General features: G+C 35.8%; 1 protein-coding gene across 4 annotated transcripts; it reads left to right on the top strand.

The window, feature by feature from the left end:
* Positions 1-720: 720 nt before the first annotated feature.
* On the top strand, positions 721-12,607 carry LOC132166022 (crossover junction endonuclease EME1B-like). 4 transcript variants are annotated; one of them, XR_009438534.1, is made up of 13 exons: positions 721-1,115; positions 1,282-1,437; positions 1,599-1,672; positions 2,082-2,264; positions 2,336-2,489; positions 2,616-2,725; positions 4,430-4,605; positions 8,168-8,231; positions 8,358-8,476; positions 8,860-8,949; positions 11,250-11,364; positions 11,887-12,123; positions 12,228-12,607. XR_009438534.1 is itself a non-coding variant. In XM_059576760.1 (12 exons), the coding sequence occupies exons 1-12, from the start codon at positions 833-835 to the stop codon at positions 12,064-12,066; spliced, it is 1,662 nt and encodes a 553-aa protein (XP_059432743.1). In that variant the 5' UTR covers positions 721-832; the 3' UTR covers positions 12,067-12,607. The 4 variants fall into 4 exon arrangements, 3 of the variants coding, with proteins under 3 accessions (XP_059432743.1, XP_059432742.1, XP_059432741.1); XM_059576760.1 differs by having other exon boundaries at positions 2,124-2,264; positions 11,887-12,607; XM_059576759.1 differs by having other exon boundaries at positions 2,121-2,264; positions 11,887-12,607.
* The last annotated feature ends 4,577 nt before the right edge of the window (positions 12,608-17,184 follow it).

Raw genomic sequence — 17,184 nt, 5'->3', positions numbered from 1 at the left:
ACAGTGATCCTGGGTCCCTCCGCTTCGATCCGCCGTCATTTGTGTTACCGTCCAACTAGCACGTGGACCACACGGGCAAACGCGTGGGTAGCCTTACGTCGTATTTGATAGCCTCTCTGTTGTCTCTGGTCTCCTGTGGTGTTGCTCTGCCTCCTGGCTCCCACTAGTACTGGCGTGTGGTTTACACGTGCCAATCCTTCACCGTGTCCTCATTGCCTTCCTTTGCCATGCCGTCCGCTGGAGCTATTGTTTTGGGATTTTTTTTTTTTTTTTTTCTATGACTTTCTATTCTTTGTTTTTTTTTTTCTGGCTAGTTTGTTGTGTTGCCTTTTTTTTTTCTTTTTTTTTTTCTTCTTCTTTTGATAGAGTTTTCCATTTTTCTTTTGATCACTGATGGTCTTGTTTGGTTTCTTTAGTTGAGTAGTGATGGTGCAACAAACCATTTTAGGTTTTGTTCTGTTTACGAAACTTTGCCTTTTATTACAACCTCTTTTGGTGATTTTAATTCATTTGGTGGGTTTGGTCATTTATTTGACCCATTCCCAACGGTTTTTAGAAAAACTATGTGTTTTTTTTTTTTATTATTTTAAAAAAAAAACTAGCATTTTTCCACAAATCAAATTCCTGGATAGGGTCCTCCTTTGATCCAGACATGATATTTTCACTCTCCTAACCAAACACAACCTATCCTCGTTCCCAAACACAACGCTTTGCCCCAACCATCCCGCGCTTATTCGAAGAAGAAGAAGAAAAAGACTCACCACTGCCACCACCACTGAATCCACTCTCTCCTCCTATTCGCTTCCCTACAGTTCCTCCTCCAGTTCCCAAAATGCCCCAGCCAATCCTCCTCTCCGACGACGAAGAAGAAAATGGGCTCTCAACCCCAGTCCATATCTCCTCCAAGAAACAACGCCGATTCGAACCGGACAACCCTGCGGTTCTGGTCCTTCTCGACGATCCGACCCCGAAGAAACCGGGCCCTGCCTCCACGCCTTCCTTCGTTCCCGAGACCCCTATGTCCGCCTCAAGTTCTGGGGTCGCAATCGTCAAATGCACAACGGGCTCATCCCATCCCCAAATTAGGGTTTCAGATTCTCAGAACAAGTTCTCCGGTTAGTTCGATTATTTATGCATTTCAGCATTGTATGAACTGTTGAAAATTCTCTGTTTTATTAGCTGATTCGTTCAAAATTTTATTTTGACTGTTAGAGATTTGTGCATAGTTTTGGGTTTATATCGTTTTTGGACTGGTTTTAGCTCTGTTTGCTTGATTCTCAGGAATTTGCGGATTGATTTGCTTGGAGTCTGACAATGAGTCTGAAAGTGGTTCTGGAAGGGAAAAGTGGAAGGAGAATGAAACGATGGGCTCCGATTTTGACGTGGCGAGGGAGTCGGATTGGAGTTCTAGGATTAACGAGTCCACGAGTTCTCTCGGTATGCTAATATCGAATATGTATTTGATTTGTTTATGGTTGTTTTATGTGGAAGAAATACATTAGCTGTGGTCTTTTAAAATGCTAAAAAGTAAGTGAAAAGAATTTCGATCACATGGACTCTTTTTTTTGTTAATGGAAGTTACGGCAAATGTTCGTCAGGGAATGATAATACAATGCGAATGTTTGGGGACAGCTCTTTGCATTCGTACTCATTGCGAGATGATGTTGATCAGGTACTTCTTCTTGATGCATGGTTACAGGAATTTCATATTCTGTTGTGCATTTGTGTCGATGGCAATCAATTGACATCAAAAGCGGGGTAGGGTAAACATGTAAATTAATTTGCACTAATATGTTATTTTTTGACAAATTAGTGCAACTGACCACCTCACCTGTCCACTAATTTGTTAATTTTTACAATAACTTGGACAGTGACATGGGAATTGGAAGTTAATCTCGAATTAGGATGTTCATTGTAGAGTTTTGTAGTTTATGGGGACATTGCAAAGGACTCATATATAGGGTAGATAGCTACAATTAATCCTAACACCTTGATTTTTCTAATTATGGTGTTGTTGCACCTCCGATTTGATGTATCTTTCACTTTATAGGACATTCAATGACTTGATGACCCATTAGCAGGTCTATGATCATCTTGACAAAGATAATGTTAGTATGCAGCAGATCAATAACAATGTAAATCAGAAAAAGAGAACTGAAGTTGATGCCGACAAGAAAAGTACTATGGACAGAGCTATGGGAAGGAAGAAGATGACGAAAGAGGAAAGGATTCACTTAATGGAAGAGAAGAAACTAAAGAAGGAAGTAAGTTTTAATGATGTGAATTACTGTTTTGTTTTAACATGCAAGTAGCTGACAGGGAATCCATTGTAAAGCAAGAGAAGTTGCAAAAAGCAGCCCAGAAGGCTGAAGCTGCAGAGATGAAAAAATTGCAGAAAGAAAAGCAAAAGTGGGAGAAAGGGAAGTTTGCTCTAAAATCCATTGTGGCTGAAATTGATGCTAAAGCAGTTGAACTGGGGTCAGTTGGGGGTGAGCTTTTTTCCCCACTTTCCAATATTCTTCTTATTATTCCCAAGTAGGTGATTGTGTTAAACTGTTAAGACATCTCAGTTAATCTTCAAACATCTTGTGCTGAGTTTTACCTCCTTACTTTAGGACATCTGCTTACAAGGTTCGCTGAAAAGGGGCTTACATACCGTATAACTTCGAATCCAATTGAAAGATCAATTGTGTGGACTATGACCGTTCCAGAACATATCTCACAGGTACAAATTTTCTGGAGTCCCCAAAATCATAATGTTTGGAGAGAGAAGACAGTAGTAAGTTCTTAGCATAGTTCTTACCAAAAGAACAGGGCCTTTACTCTTTTCCTCTGTTTAATCCTCTCTTCCATATCTGACTCTGCAAAGCTGAGAAGCCATTCCACCTTTTTGGGTTGGATTAGCCAAATCATGGGTTCACTGCGAGTTAAAATTGTGTTCAAGAGGAAAATAAGAGAATTAGAAAAGAGTCCTCTCACCTGAATAATATTTTAACCCCCATTATTTACTGACAACATAGTCAATCAAGGTGCAGTGATGTTGATTGTACTGGTTGAACCCACGGTCACATTGATAGTAAAATGAGAATCCCCCCCACGCCCTCCCCCCTCCTGTGGGGACGGTGCAAGTATGATTCAGTCTTGAGTCTAGTTGGCTCCCACATCTATGATGATTTGGACAAGGGTAGTTCTCTGTTGTGTTTTATTTGATAGTTGTAAAGGGTCAATTGATTGGAGCCCACAAAATCTTCCTAGCATAGAATGTTGTCTTCTCTCTCTCTCTCTCTTTTTTTTTTTTTTTTTAATTTATTTTTTATTTTAAAACTATTGTAGAGGTGAACAGTGATGTTATCTCATTCTTCTGGGTCTGCAATTGAGAAAGCTGGTTTTAGGATTAGTGAGAGACATTCAATAGTCGATATTTTACTTACTGATCAGCAATAGGAATCATCAACAAGGGAACATTATCAGAACTTAGGGAAGAATGGGTTGGTTGTTGAGGTATCTAGATGTCTCCTAATGCGTACAAGCAGTTCCATTTTCTTATCAGCATTATTTTTCAAGGTGAGTGGTGCCTTTAGAGTTTACAGTCAAACATCAGTGAAAAAACAATTTAGTGGTGTCTGATTTGCATATTCTGATATATGGATTGACAACTGGCTGAAGATTATGTATGATAAAGGCATTTGAGAAATTCTGCAATTGTTGCTTCTATACATATTAAATTGGGCTTTGTGAGATTTTACCCTTCCTGGCATTGATTTGAGATAATTTTTCTTTTAAACTGCTAGATCTTCTATAAGTGTGCATATGTTCTTATTTCTTACTCCTCTTCCTTTAATAATATGATCTTATCAGAGTAGCAATGGTTAATGGTCAAAGGCTAGCTTAGATTGGGATTCTGAACTCCAGAATAGATTTGAAAGCTTATCAAGCATGTCAGCTTCTAGTTGCTATAATTTAGGAGTTTAATTTGCATACAGAACACTTCATATACAAGCATTCTCTTCATGAAAATGTAGCTGGATTCAATTGTTTTATTCCTGAATGTTCTTTCGCTGCTCATAATTCATCTTTGAAGATTGACTTCTGAAATTATCCCTATTTCTATTATGTAGAACTGCATTTTGTTAGAGTTTTCTCTATATATTTCTTGCTATTTCCTGCAAGTGTTACAAGAGTTGGCAGTGGTTATTTTAAATGGTTATCTTGTTTATCTGTTTTCTTTCCAGAAGGCTCTGATTAGAGACATTAACATATATTAATTACTCTGCTAATCAGAGTTTACTCTGTATCTATATTGGCCTGTTATAGATAATGTTTGCTACAGTGCACCTATATCCTGCACATAGTTGCTGTGGCAATTTTTATTTTTTATTATTTTTTTTTTTAAATTTTTAACATAATTTAACCTTGTTGATTATTACAGATTTCTTCTAATGGAATGGAGATTCCCTACATATTGTTCGTATATGAAGCCGAAGAATTCTGCAAGCTTGTCATCAATGAAACTCTTCTCGATCATGTTTCCAGTGTTCGAAGTCGTTACCCATGCTACACAATTTGCTACCTCACCAGTAGGTTAATGGCATATATTAAGAAAAGGTGCGATTGAATTCTGCTCTAGTTTAGCAGTTCTCTTTTCTCTTCAAGAATATGATATGTATTATATTGGAGGGATTTTGGGTCCTTCACGACCTATAATTATGATCAATAGTTTTAAGAGATGAGGTAGTGCAGTATGTGCAATGCTTTTATATGATCACATTGAGATATTTATGATGGACAGAGGAAGAACACTTCAATAGTTTTATGACAAAATTAAATGCCACTATAAGTTATTTAGAGATGTAAAACTAGCCAGTTTTATATCACGTCTAATCTGATTTTGACCCTTAAAGCACAATGAATCCAAGTACTGGTAATTCTATTCTTCTTCAATTATTAATTGCATCTTGAATTTCAAGCTCACTCTTTATCTATAAGCTTTGAGCATTTGTATTTTAGGATAATATACGTCTATGAAATATCAACAGTTTTTTTTTTTTTTTTGATTTGGCACCGGGTGTCCGGAGCTTCGCTCCGACTAATCCCGGGGGTGCACAGGCGCTCGGTAAGGAAAATTCTTTTTCTTAAAAATAAAATAAAGCATTTTCCTTAATCAAAATATTATTTGAATGTATTAAGCTATTGTCAATCAGTATAAAATTATACTCTTTGGAGGATCTCAAGGCGTTTTTCTTCCACACGCTTTTCACTTGGACAGGAGCTTTTGGCTTGCCCCTGTAGTAATTAGCTATCTTGATTTCCTTGTTCTTTTTTCTTCTCCTAATTAGGCATTTTCTCTTGTATACTCCTTGTGTACTTGGGTTGCGCCCTTCTGCGCTTTTGATATATAAACTTTACTTATAAAAAAAAAAAAGATCTCTCTATAATGCCCTTATCCCTCATGACAATGTCCCCTTCCCCTAGAGAAGTATTTGGCGGAATAAGGATAAGGTTCATTTGAGAGTGGCTTTCTTTGCTTGGTCGGCCACTTTAGGGAAGATCATAACTATGGACAATTTAAGAAAGTGGAATCTCATAGTGGTAGATTGTTGTTGCATTTGTAAGTAGAGTGAGGAGTCTATAGATCACTTTTTGCTTCACTGTGAGGTTGCTAGGGCCCTATGAATTTTGTCTTCGGTCTTTGTGGATAGAGTGGGTTATGTCTCGATGGGTGGTAGATCTCTATGCAAGTTCGAGAGGGCCATTTGGTAGTTGTCAGAGTGCAGTAGTATGGAAGATGATTTTGCCATGCTAATGTGGTGCATATGGAGAGAAAAAAATGATATATGTTTTGAAGATTGTGGGAGGATGGTGGTGGATCTAAAGGCCTTCTTCTTCAAAACCCTTTACCTATGGATAACTGCCTTTGATGGTATACATATTACTAATTTTCTTGATTTTCTTAATCTTTTTTCTGATTAAGTGTGGGTAGTGCCCTTTCACTCTTAGTAAATTTCAATTACTTATAAAATAAAGTCATGTTTGAAATATCAATGTATTTTAACAGTTCTGGTTTATTATGGTTTTTCAAAAATAAGCTCTGAACAAATGTTTTGATTTGATAAAAATTTTGGAATATAAAAAAAAAATGATGATCACCTTGCTCTTAAGATAATATGCAAGGCAATCTTGTGATAGAATGCAAGGTAGAGTGTAATAATGGAATAGTAATTTTGCATGTAAAGGTTAAGAAATTGAAATTATACAACTAGTTTTACCAGTTTTGTATTTATTCGTTGGAAAATCATATGAAGGAACAAGCATCAAAGAAAATCTTGTTATTTTTCTGTTCATAAGAAAATGTTGTTATTTTTCTGTCAGCCATTTTTTGTTTCCCATGAATTTACTATCTTCATGAATACTTCTAAAAAAAAAAAAACCTATCTTCATGAATGGGTTTAAAGTCTAATGTTTCTAATCAAGTTCTGATTGAAATGTATGACATAATTTATCCTATATATATATTTTTTTGTTTTCTATTTTTATTTCTATATAGGGAAATTATACTTTACCATTCTAGACTACCACCCCCTTTACAATCTTCCTTCTAAACTTTATATTTCTGTAATGAACTCCCTACTATATTGAAGAATTTGTTTCAATGTATTCCTTCATCAAAATCAGGTTTTACGAAAAGTGCAACTTGTGCACTATATGTGCATCCTTTCTACAAAATCAATGAAATTACCCATGGTCAATTGGTGTAAACCAAGAATTAAATAAAGGCACATTAAATCTGACATCCATAACAGAGAAAATTGAGAATTTTGAATATCATATTCAGGCTTGAAAGAAACATGACTTTTTGGGGAATAACATTTCTCACACACCATAATTTCAGTTTCAACCACACTCTTCATGCTATTGTGTGCCGAGTCCATGGTTCCCATCCTCACTGCCTTGATGAGTAAGATGTTGTTCCAAGTCGATCTTGGACCTCATTAGAGCCATGAAGTAATTGGAGAAGGTAATCTCAAGGTCAACTCCGTTCATGTAAAACATGCCTTTATTGTGTCTCATAAGGACGTAGTCATGGTTGAGCATGAGGATGAACTTGGCAGTGGTGGCATGGCTAGCGAAGACCTGAGATTGTGGGAATTGCGAGGGAGAGAAGTGCAGCGACGACTGCCTAAAGGACTCGACCATGTGGCAGGGCTGCTCATGAGCATTGGAGGCGGAGCCAGTGGCTTGGGCCTTGGCAATCTCCTAGCCACTGGATAAGAACTTGCTGTGGGTGGTGGTTATAAGAGCCTAGCTGCAGCCAGCTTGGGATTTGGCTTAGGCAGGAGCCAAGATGAAGGGAATTGATGACAGTTGGACTGAGCTGTTTCTCGTTGTCTCCTGTCAGTATTGGGAAAAAGTGGTCACGTTTCTTTAATGTGCATGCGGTGGTGGTTAGCTGGTGATGATTGGGGCTTGAAAATTGTCTATAGTCAATTCCGTGATCACAATGTGTAAGTTGTCCAGGGCTTGTTCTTGTACTATGAGGCCTCGACAATAAAGGTTCTGCTCAGTTTTGAGATTGACTTTTTGTTATGTTGAGTTAGGCATGAATTTGTATATATAATCGTAGGATAATTGTATAACAACTTACTGTATGTGGTGAAATTACTAGTGGATAGAACAGAATCATACAATTATGTCCAGAGGGTTAATTTTGTAACTTTATTTACCACGGATGCACGTGTAGCGCATATGTTGTATTTTTCATCCAAATTTAATGTTTGATTTTGATGGAGAGAAGACATTAAACGAAATACTTTGAAAATTGGGGTTTGCTTGTAAAAATTTAAAATTCCCGCAAATGGGGTGGGAAACCCTTTTATATGTTTTCCTGTCTTTTCAGTTGTCAATTAGAGCTTGTTATCCTCAAAACCTATTTGGCTCATTTGTAACTAGTTGCATTATCTTGGGTGTAAGCTTTCAAATAAGGATATGCAACAATTCCTGAATTTGGATAGACTGGAGTTTTATTATCCTACTGCAGTACATTCTTTATTTTTCGTTATAGTATCTTGTGCTATATATATATATATATTTTTCATGGGTTTGTGCTTGATAATGCTGTAATACTAATTTCGTATTACTAATTGAAACATTGATCTTGGCACTACTTTAGGGAACAAGAACAGTACAAGAACCCGTCAAATAATAATGGTTGGAGACGTCCACCTGTTGAGGAGGTTGAATTGCTACCCCAAGTTTTACATGATTATGATACATATCTTTAATTTTAGATTTTCATAGGTCTTTTTTTTTTACCCTCAAATGTTTTGATATTTATTTGTTTTCCAAAAATTTTCTTACAGGTGATGGCAAAATTAACCACTCATTTCAGTAAGGTTCACTCCAGGCAATGCATGGATGAAGCTGAACTAGCTGAACATGTTGTTGGTTTGACCTCCAGCCTGGCATCTTGCCAATATAGGTAGTAAGTGCCTGTGTGTATTTTTTGTGTTGCATTTGGAACCTTATTATGGTTTCAATTATTGATTGAAAAGAAAACAATTTAATGCTGTGCCACCGCATGGGATATAAGCATCAATCTAAGATTATCTACGTAACAGTTATTTTGGACGATTAATTACATTTTTGTAGATGTACTATATAAAGTGATGGATTACTAATTTTACATGGTTCTTTTATTGATATTTTTCTAAGATTCTACTATAGTTTTCACCTCCTAGATCCCATTCTTTTCAAATTTATTGACATGTAATCTCCCCTCCCCCTCCCACCCTCTCTCTCAGACTTATGAATATTTTGGCTGATCAATATTCTGAATGTACCTTTTGCTTTAATAAACTGCAGAAAGAAGTTGACGCGCCTATCTGTAAATGCTAATGGATCCCTGATTCCTAAGGATGCTATTGACCGGAATCTAATTAAAAAGAACTTATGGTGAGCATTTGTTTTCTCCAAATTGTATTAATCATCAATTTATTCCAACAAAAAGCTAAGTTAACATTTCAAATGTTGCATATCATTGATTTCATTCATATTGATGTGTTATCATTTTTTTTCTTCAAATTTTAGTTGTGGTTCAGCATTCAACTTCACTTGCCTTTTTGTTTTCATTGTCCAACAGTTGGTGCTAAGAACTTATAATGTGACTTTGTAACATGTGTTCGATTTTCTTTGCAGTAAAAATGTGTTGTCTTCATTGCGAATATATAATTTATGATATATTAAAGCAACACTTAATTGTTTGACCACAGTAGTTGCGGCATGTGTCTGACAAATTATGTTGTAGAAGCTGTAGTTTAAATTCCTCAAAACAGTGTGCGTATTAAGATCATTTTAACAGATCACCCAAGTTGCTTGGAATAGGAGGTTTGAATGGCACAGGAGTTGTGTGGTTTGAAAAGTGGTCTTTGTGCCCTATGTGGTGTGTATTGTATGGTGGAGATGGAAATGTTATATGTTTAAAGCTGTTCAGCTCCCAATTCATTGTCCCATGCTCTAATTTTCAGGATGAATTTGATACTCATTACTTCTAATTTTATTTTTGGATTTGTTTTGGGACAGTTTGACTTTTTAGACATTAAGCTTGTTTGTGTTTTCTTTTTGGTGGTTTCCTGGTATACCTTTCATGTTCTTGAGGCAGTCATTTGTTTTATGAAAATTGAACATTAGTAGTTTTTGAAGGTTCAAAACCACTTATCAAATCACTTTTATTATTATTATTATTACTGATAATAAATTGATTTGCATGGGCTATATTGCATAGGTTTGCTCCTTTTTGTTAGTTTTTATTTTATCAATATGTTGCCATTTTGAACACTCGTTTTATTTTAAATAGTAATGGCTATACGTTTTAGTTTTGTGGTGCCTATGATCTGTATGCATTTTTTCGGGGAAAGCCCGAACAGCAGCCTGTCTACTGTTTGCTTCTTTCTATTATTGATTATGTCTTTGAGATGTGGAATATTTGATTCATGGTTCAGAGATTTTGGTTTCATTTGTTTCGGCATTAATTTTCTTTTTTGAAAATGTTTTTCGCATTTTCCTATATTTGGTGCAACCGTGCAATTGGAGAATGATAGTCAACAAAAAAACACTTGTATGGTTATCCAAAAAACACTATTGGGGGAATGATTTATACCTAGGCGAAAAGAAAACGGCACCTTTCTTTGCTCTGCTCTCCTCTCTCTTATCTCTCATCACTGCCATTAACTACTGCATCTCTTGTCATGGATGGGCTGCGGCATCCTTCCTAATGGTTTGTCATTGATCCCCAGCCTCAATGACAATGAATCTCACTGGAAATCTCAATGGTCCTAATTATGTTGAGTTTGTCTCAGCCACACTAGCATTTCCTTGTTGAGTTGAGGCCTTCTGAGGCTGGAGTGACCCTCTCTGGCCTTAATCAATCCTGCTCTTGTCCTTTCCAGGCCGTCTCAAACCCGAATCTGGTGTTTCTCTCCAAAAATTGCAGGTTCACTACACCTGATCTAGTGCACCACACGCTCTACATCATCCGATATCTTCTTCAACCCTTCTCAAACCTGGGTTGCTATGGTCATTGGATGAATGGACTAATTGAATTTCTGCCCCTTATCTTTTCAATATTTGTTGTACAGAGATGCAGGAGATTGGGATGTTCTAGATTGTCTCTAGGAAGAGTGATTTGAAATGATTTTGGGATTCAGTGATTTTTTTTTTTCCTTTCTTTGGATAAGTGATTCTGTGAAAATTTACTAACAAGGAAGTGGAAAAAGTCTTGGGGAAGTTAAGACTCTATTCTCTTGTATTGGTTGTACAAAGGTGAAGCTTCTAACTTTAAGAGGGGAGGGATGTCCCATGAGTAAAGCGTGCTAGGCTTTTTTTGTGTAGGGGTTTCTAAGGAGTGGATAAAAGGCTATATTAAGGTCTTTAACAGATGTAATATTCTTTTGCATATATGCGTGATGCTTGCATCTTGTTTATAATGCGGTCTTTTGATACTCCATCTGTATTTGTAGATTTAAACTTACTGAGTTGCAAAAATGTATTGGGTGTTCCACAGTTTGTGTACTTAGCCAAGAATTTGAAGCTGATTTTTAAGAAGTCAATGCCATAGAAAGAGGAGTATCATTATGTGGAGTTTAATCATTCCTCTATGCACTATTAATTTGCTTGTCTATATATTTTGATGCCTTTATTTATTGTATATGCAAAAATCAATTATATGTGTTTCTGAATTTGCTTTAAACATCCAGGTTGAAAGCTTTGATATCAATTCCAAAGGTTCAGCCACGATTTGCTACTGCTATTTGGAAGAAGTACCCCACCATGAAATCTCTTCTAAGTGTCTACATGGACCCAAGTAAATCAGTGAGTATTAGCAACTCCATTTTATCTTGAGCCCTTTGATTGATGTGACACTAGTCACACTACAAAGTGGAGAGGCCTTGAGTTCAACCACTGTTTCTTACCATGGGGGTGGGGAAGGGTGTGTTGATCTGAGGAGGGGAGAGCTCTACATTGTGCAGTTTTACCATACTAGACAAGAAAAAGAAAAAGAAAAGGAGGGCAAGTCTATTTTAATATTTACTGAAGTAATGAAATTTTTTACATGTTCTTAACAATAATATATAAAATAGAAAGAAATAGAATTATAAGTTTGCCAGGATACTGATATATCTTTCCACATTTCCTAGACATCTTGCAACCAGAACATAGAACAACATTGATATGAATTCTGATTGCTTCCATTAGGGCTATGGATGCTTCCTACTTGATAATTTAACTTTTGTGTTCTGTTGGCTGCCAAGAAATGACCCTCAAATCCTAGTTTGTTTTCCTCTATTTAAAGAAAAATTAACATCTTTAGTTGGATCTTGTATCAACTGACAGGTGCATGAAAAGGAATTTCTCCTCAAGGACTTGACAACTGAAGGGCTGCTGGGTGAGGACAGAAGATTAGGTGAGGTTTGTTCAAAGAGAGTGTACAGAATACTTATGGCACAAAGCGGAAGCATCAAAACTGATGATGTTGAGAATGGTGCTGATTTCTTCAGAAGTCAATCATCATAAAATCTCTACATTCTATTCCTTGCCAATCCTCTATAATTATATGTACAAATATTAGAGGTTTATATATGCCCCATCATCATGTTCATCATTTGCAGTTTCTCCGCGATAGTATTTTCCCCTCTGAGTAACTTTGTTGAATTCCCGAATTCCTGGATTTCTAGGAGCTGCAGCTGGAATTCACTCTTGCTGGTGGTCCTCAACCTCATTAGATAGGCCTGTTGACGAGTTGATTTGAATCAAATGCATTACCAGAATATATATATGAGAGTTGTACTTCAATGTAGATGCAGGGAGATTTTATTGAGTAATTGTACATATCATACAAACAGCTCACAAATATTCTACAAAGTTGATGTGGCAGGGAACGTGATATGCCACAAATATCCCACAAAGCTAATGTGGCAGTGAACTTCTTGTTACGTTCCCTGCCACATCAACTTTGTAGAATATTTGTGAGATGTTTGTATGATATGTACAAGTAATGTGCACAACAATGTAAATGATCTTTGTGATACAATTAACAAATATTCAGGATTTTTTTTTGGCATAGTATTTCCAACGTGAATTGGATACTTGTTGATCAACCTGAAATAAAAAATCATTCTTAAACATTCTTAGGTTTGGGAGCACGTTTCATTCAGACTTGACGTTATTTAAAAATCAAACAAAAAAATGTAACTTTTATGGGCGCATTTCTTCAAATCGGGTTCTTTTATGACTATTGGCTGTGAAATTTTGAATTTAAAACGGTCATAAAGGCGTTCTAGGTTCAAATTCCACCCTATTGTCAAGAGAAAGAATTTAAAACGGTCATAAAGGCGTTCTAGGTTCAAATTCCACCCTATCAAGAGAAAGAATTTAAAACGGTCATAAAGGCGTTCTAGGTTCAAATTCCACCCTATCAAGAGAAAGAATTTAAAACGGTCATAAAGGCTTTCTAGGTTCAAATACCGTGGCGTCCTCGCTCTCTCTCTCTCTCTCTCTCTCTCTCTTTATATGAATATGAGAAAGCGTCCTAAACGATTAGCTCTTTCAATCCCGACTCTCACTCTCTCTCTCTCTCTCTCTCTACTCCAGTTTCTCGCAAGGCTCTTCCTCTCTCTCTCTCTATTAATCTGGGAAAGCGTCGTGAACGATCGGCTCTATCAATTCCGACTCTCTCTTTCTCTCTTCATAAGCGTACAACGTGAGTACTAAATGTGTTACCCATATAACGCAATCCTCTCATGTATTGCTTGAATTTTGGTTTGGTTGGGGTTTGAAAGTGATGCATGGAAAAGCAGATGATCCAATTGGGTTAGTTTTTCTTTTCTTTTCTTTTTGGGTATTTTAGATTTGTCTATGTGAACGATCGTCGTCATGGCAGCGATTTTTCAGGACCATTTGATATCTCATACTTTTGGAAAAAAATTACTAGATCAAAAGGCACTTGCCAGCTTCACCCATTTGATATCTCATGGTGAGTTTTTTAGTTAGAGTGGAATGGAACCTGTCGGTCTTGCTTTTCTGTACTAAATGGTTTGATATTGACTTTCAATGGGTAGAGAACAACTGTATGAATACATTTGGTTTTTAGGTTCTTGATTTTCCGATGCCTTGTATTTTGTATTTTATGATCGTCTGCAAAATCTTTGTCTAGGGGCTTGATTTTCTGATGGGTTCTGCTTTATATTTACAAATATTGCCGGTTGAGAGATTAGGTAAGATATGCAAAGAAGCTGCTATATAATATTATTGTGATGTTAGTTACTGAAGTAATATTTTTACTAATTCCACCTCGGATCACTTGAGCTTTAACATCTTTTTTTCATTCATTCATTAATTGTCTCATTCATATATTTGTCTTCCAACTGAATAGTCTCTCTCTCTCTCTCTATTTTTTTTTTTTTTTTTGGGTTGTTGAATTAGTTTTCAGAATACAGATAATTCTTGCTAGGTTTGTGGCCCAGAAAAGAATATGGGGTAGCCAGAAATTCTCGGTAACCATTCATTTATTTTTATAATTGTTAATTTCTCAATTATGGTTTACATTCTTGAAATGGAGGAACCAACATACCCCAGATAACACGTTAGCATTTGTTTCAATTCCAAATGGAATGTCTATCTCAAGCATTACACTATCTGCCACCTTTTCCAATGTACTTTTGACTTTCCCTCTTCTTTAATAACACATTAGGACAAGTAAACAATCAAACTGAATAAATCTTCTACTTGTTTTTTTAAGAGTCTCTACCGAGTCTACCCTATTTAATATTCTACTTTGGTTTTGATATATTCTTATGGATGGAAAAAGTTGTAGAGAAGCCCTTTCACGAAAAGGGTCTCAGCATGACAGTGAGAAAAATATTAGTCCTAGTGTTAATCTTTGACATGATATCTGAAATCAGTAGGTGTGTCAGCTCAAGTTGGGGGAAATAGTTACCACCATCCCTACCATTGGTATGTTTTCTTTGACATGAAATCTCAAATCACTAGAAAAAAAAATCTATATTTTTTCTTCTTTTCTTGTTTGTGATTAGTTCCTTAAAAGAAAGAAAGAAATTATTTAGCATAACAAGATGAAAATTGGGGTTTTTCTGTTCATTGGTACTCTGTCAATCTGGGTTGTTATAATTCTAATACCTTTGAAGACCACAAATATTTGGGGATTGTTTATTAATAATGTCCATTGATTAGTTCGATATTTGGTCAATATTCTCTAAAATGATTGGTGCATATACTTTAACACCGTTGTTTTCTGCAATGATATATTGTTTCTTTTCATTTTTTATTTCAGGATTTAATGAAAATATTAGCTTCACTGTATGGGACGTTGGTGGTCAAGATAAGGTGAGCAATATCCCGTTGGAAGATAGCATGTCTTAGTTATGCATCTTTGACTTTAGATTATAAATATTTGACTTGATTTTAACCAACTTGAGCAGTCTTGCTTATTCTCTCTTTTCAACTGCATATAAGGCTTTCAAATCATGGCTGGCATTAGTCCAATTTATTCTAGATTGTTATATATGTAGAGCCTAGCCATAACTTCTGGTTCTTGAAGAAGAAAATCAAAGAGAAAGTGAAATCTCCTAGCTGCCTACTTCAAGGTAAATTTCTTTTCCAATCTTTTCAATTCCTTTTAATGAAAGTAAGTTTTCTTTTCTATAATTCTTTCAAGGTTTTGAATATTTTTATAGGATTTTAAATTATAGAATATAAACTAGGTTTACTTAGAATAGAATTTAAATTCTATGGAATATTTTAGAGATTAGTTCTCTTTTCAAAATAAGGCTCAAATTCATTTGAGAATTTAGATATTCATTGTTTAGTTATTGGATTTAGGGAGATTACAATCAAAGAAAATAGGTCATTTCCCTAGCCTAAGAAATTCGGCCAGCCCAAGAATGGGCTAGATCTAAACTTTTGAAATCGGTTTTTCGGCTTGTTATCGAAGAATTCAGAAAGTAGAAGAAACTAGGATGTGTCCTTGTTGTGTTTTGGGCCAGATTTAGGGCCTTTGGGCTGAGTAAAAAGCCTGTTTTCTACCAAACTGGGCCAATCCGTAATTTGACAGATTTTTGCCCTTGAATAAGGGGAAATTTTGAGCCTATGTGTTTCTGACCCAATCCAAAGATAGGTACTCTTTATTTTTGAGTAAACTTCCCGACGGCGCAAACCGTTTGTCGCTTGAAGCTGTGATGAGTTCACAATGAGCCGAAAATCGAGCAGACGTTGCTGGATTTCTGGAAATTCCAGAACAGGGGCATTTTGGTTTGAGCCCAAATATGAGGCCATTGAGGCCCACTTCTTGGGTCAAGGCCAGGTCCATTTGAAAGGCCTTAGATGGGCCTAGAACCCATAGAAAGGATCAGCCTTTTGGGCTGTACGTAGCCCAATAGGATCCCCAAAGTTGAGGTGACACTTGTTGGACTAACTCAAGTGTGACTTGAATTAGTCCTTCAAAAAATATTTTTAGCTCAATGGGTCAGATATCATTAAACATGATAATCAATTTTACCACGTTTTATTAATATGAGATCTTTCTTAAAACTTCATGAATTCTATTTAAATTTCATATACGAATGATATACAATGAAAATCCTATTTTAAACCCTTTACTACCCTCAAAATTAATTTTTAGTATGGTACTATTGATAGGTAAATATTTTAAATGATATTTTAAAGCTAAATAAGCAGTAAACACTCCTTAAGAGACCCATTTTTGTCCAGGTTTTCCAAAATTTTTGCAAATTAGTTTTTAATTCTTTTTAGTCTCCTATACCTAGTAATGAAGACAAGGGAAGGACCCTAAACCTATAAAAGTCCCCTTGTAGCTTTGTGCCTCCATAGCCCCATTCTCTCAATTTTTCACAACTTTCTCAAGATCACACACACCCTTTTGCCCTCTATACCATTCAGCTGCCCCTTAGACTGGGGAAAACTCAACTTCTCTTCTCATCACACGACCAAGGAGGAGGTTGAACAACAACTTCTCATCAAGTTTTTCAATCTCAAATTGAGCTTTCAACATCCTTTGATCTCAATTCAATGATCTATGCATGATTATGATTATAGCTTTTGGTGTTTACTTATGTGACATTGATCTCAAGGTTTCTTTTTTATTTCATAAACCATGTATTTGGAATGTAAATTTTATGTAAACAAAATTTTCCATGCATGGTGATACATTAGATACATAATGATTTATCAAAGATTAGAACCATACAATATAGTTTTCAAAATAGTCACGTATCAATTTTCATAAAGCATGAAATTTGTTTTGATAAATCATAGTAAAGCATGTAGTTGTGTTTGTTTTTCAATTAGGATCCATGAACTCATGATGTCTACGATAGTAGCAAATACATATGACGTCAAAAGTTTTCATGATTTCTCAATGATTTACATCATATAAACCAAGTTTTTACGTATTGTTATATGTTAACTAACCATTTACAAACTAGAAGTTGTTTTGTATCACCTTATGAAAAACCTTATTTCATGTTTTGTTTTCAAATTGATCTTATGTATATGAATTAAAATCATTATGTATCACTTGGCCATTGGCCTGGTTCATCCATATGGGCCCCTAAACTTGAGAAACAATGTTTCTCAAGTCTAGGATTAACTACATGT

Source organism: Corylus avellana, chromosome ca11 (genome assembly GCF_901000735.1).
Source record: "Corylus avellana chromosome ca11, CavTom2PMs-1.0".
Taxonomy (NCBI): domain Eukaryota; kingdom Viridiplantae; phylum Streptophyta; class Magnoliopsida; order Fagales; family Betulaceae; genus Corylus; species Corylus avellana.
The sequence above is the reverse complement of the archived record's forward strand: the minus strand, read 5'-3'. Positions and strand labels throughout refer to the sequence as shown.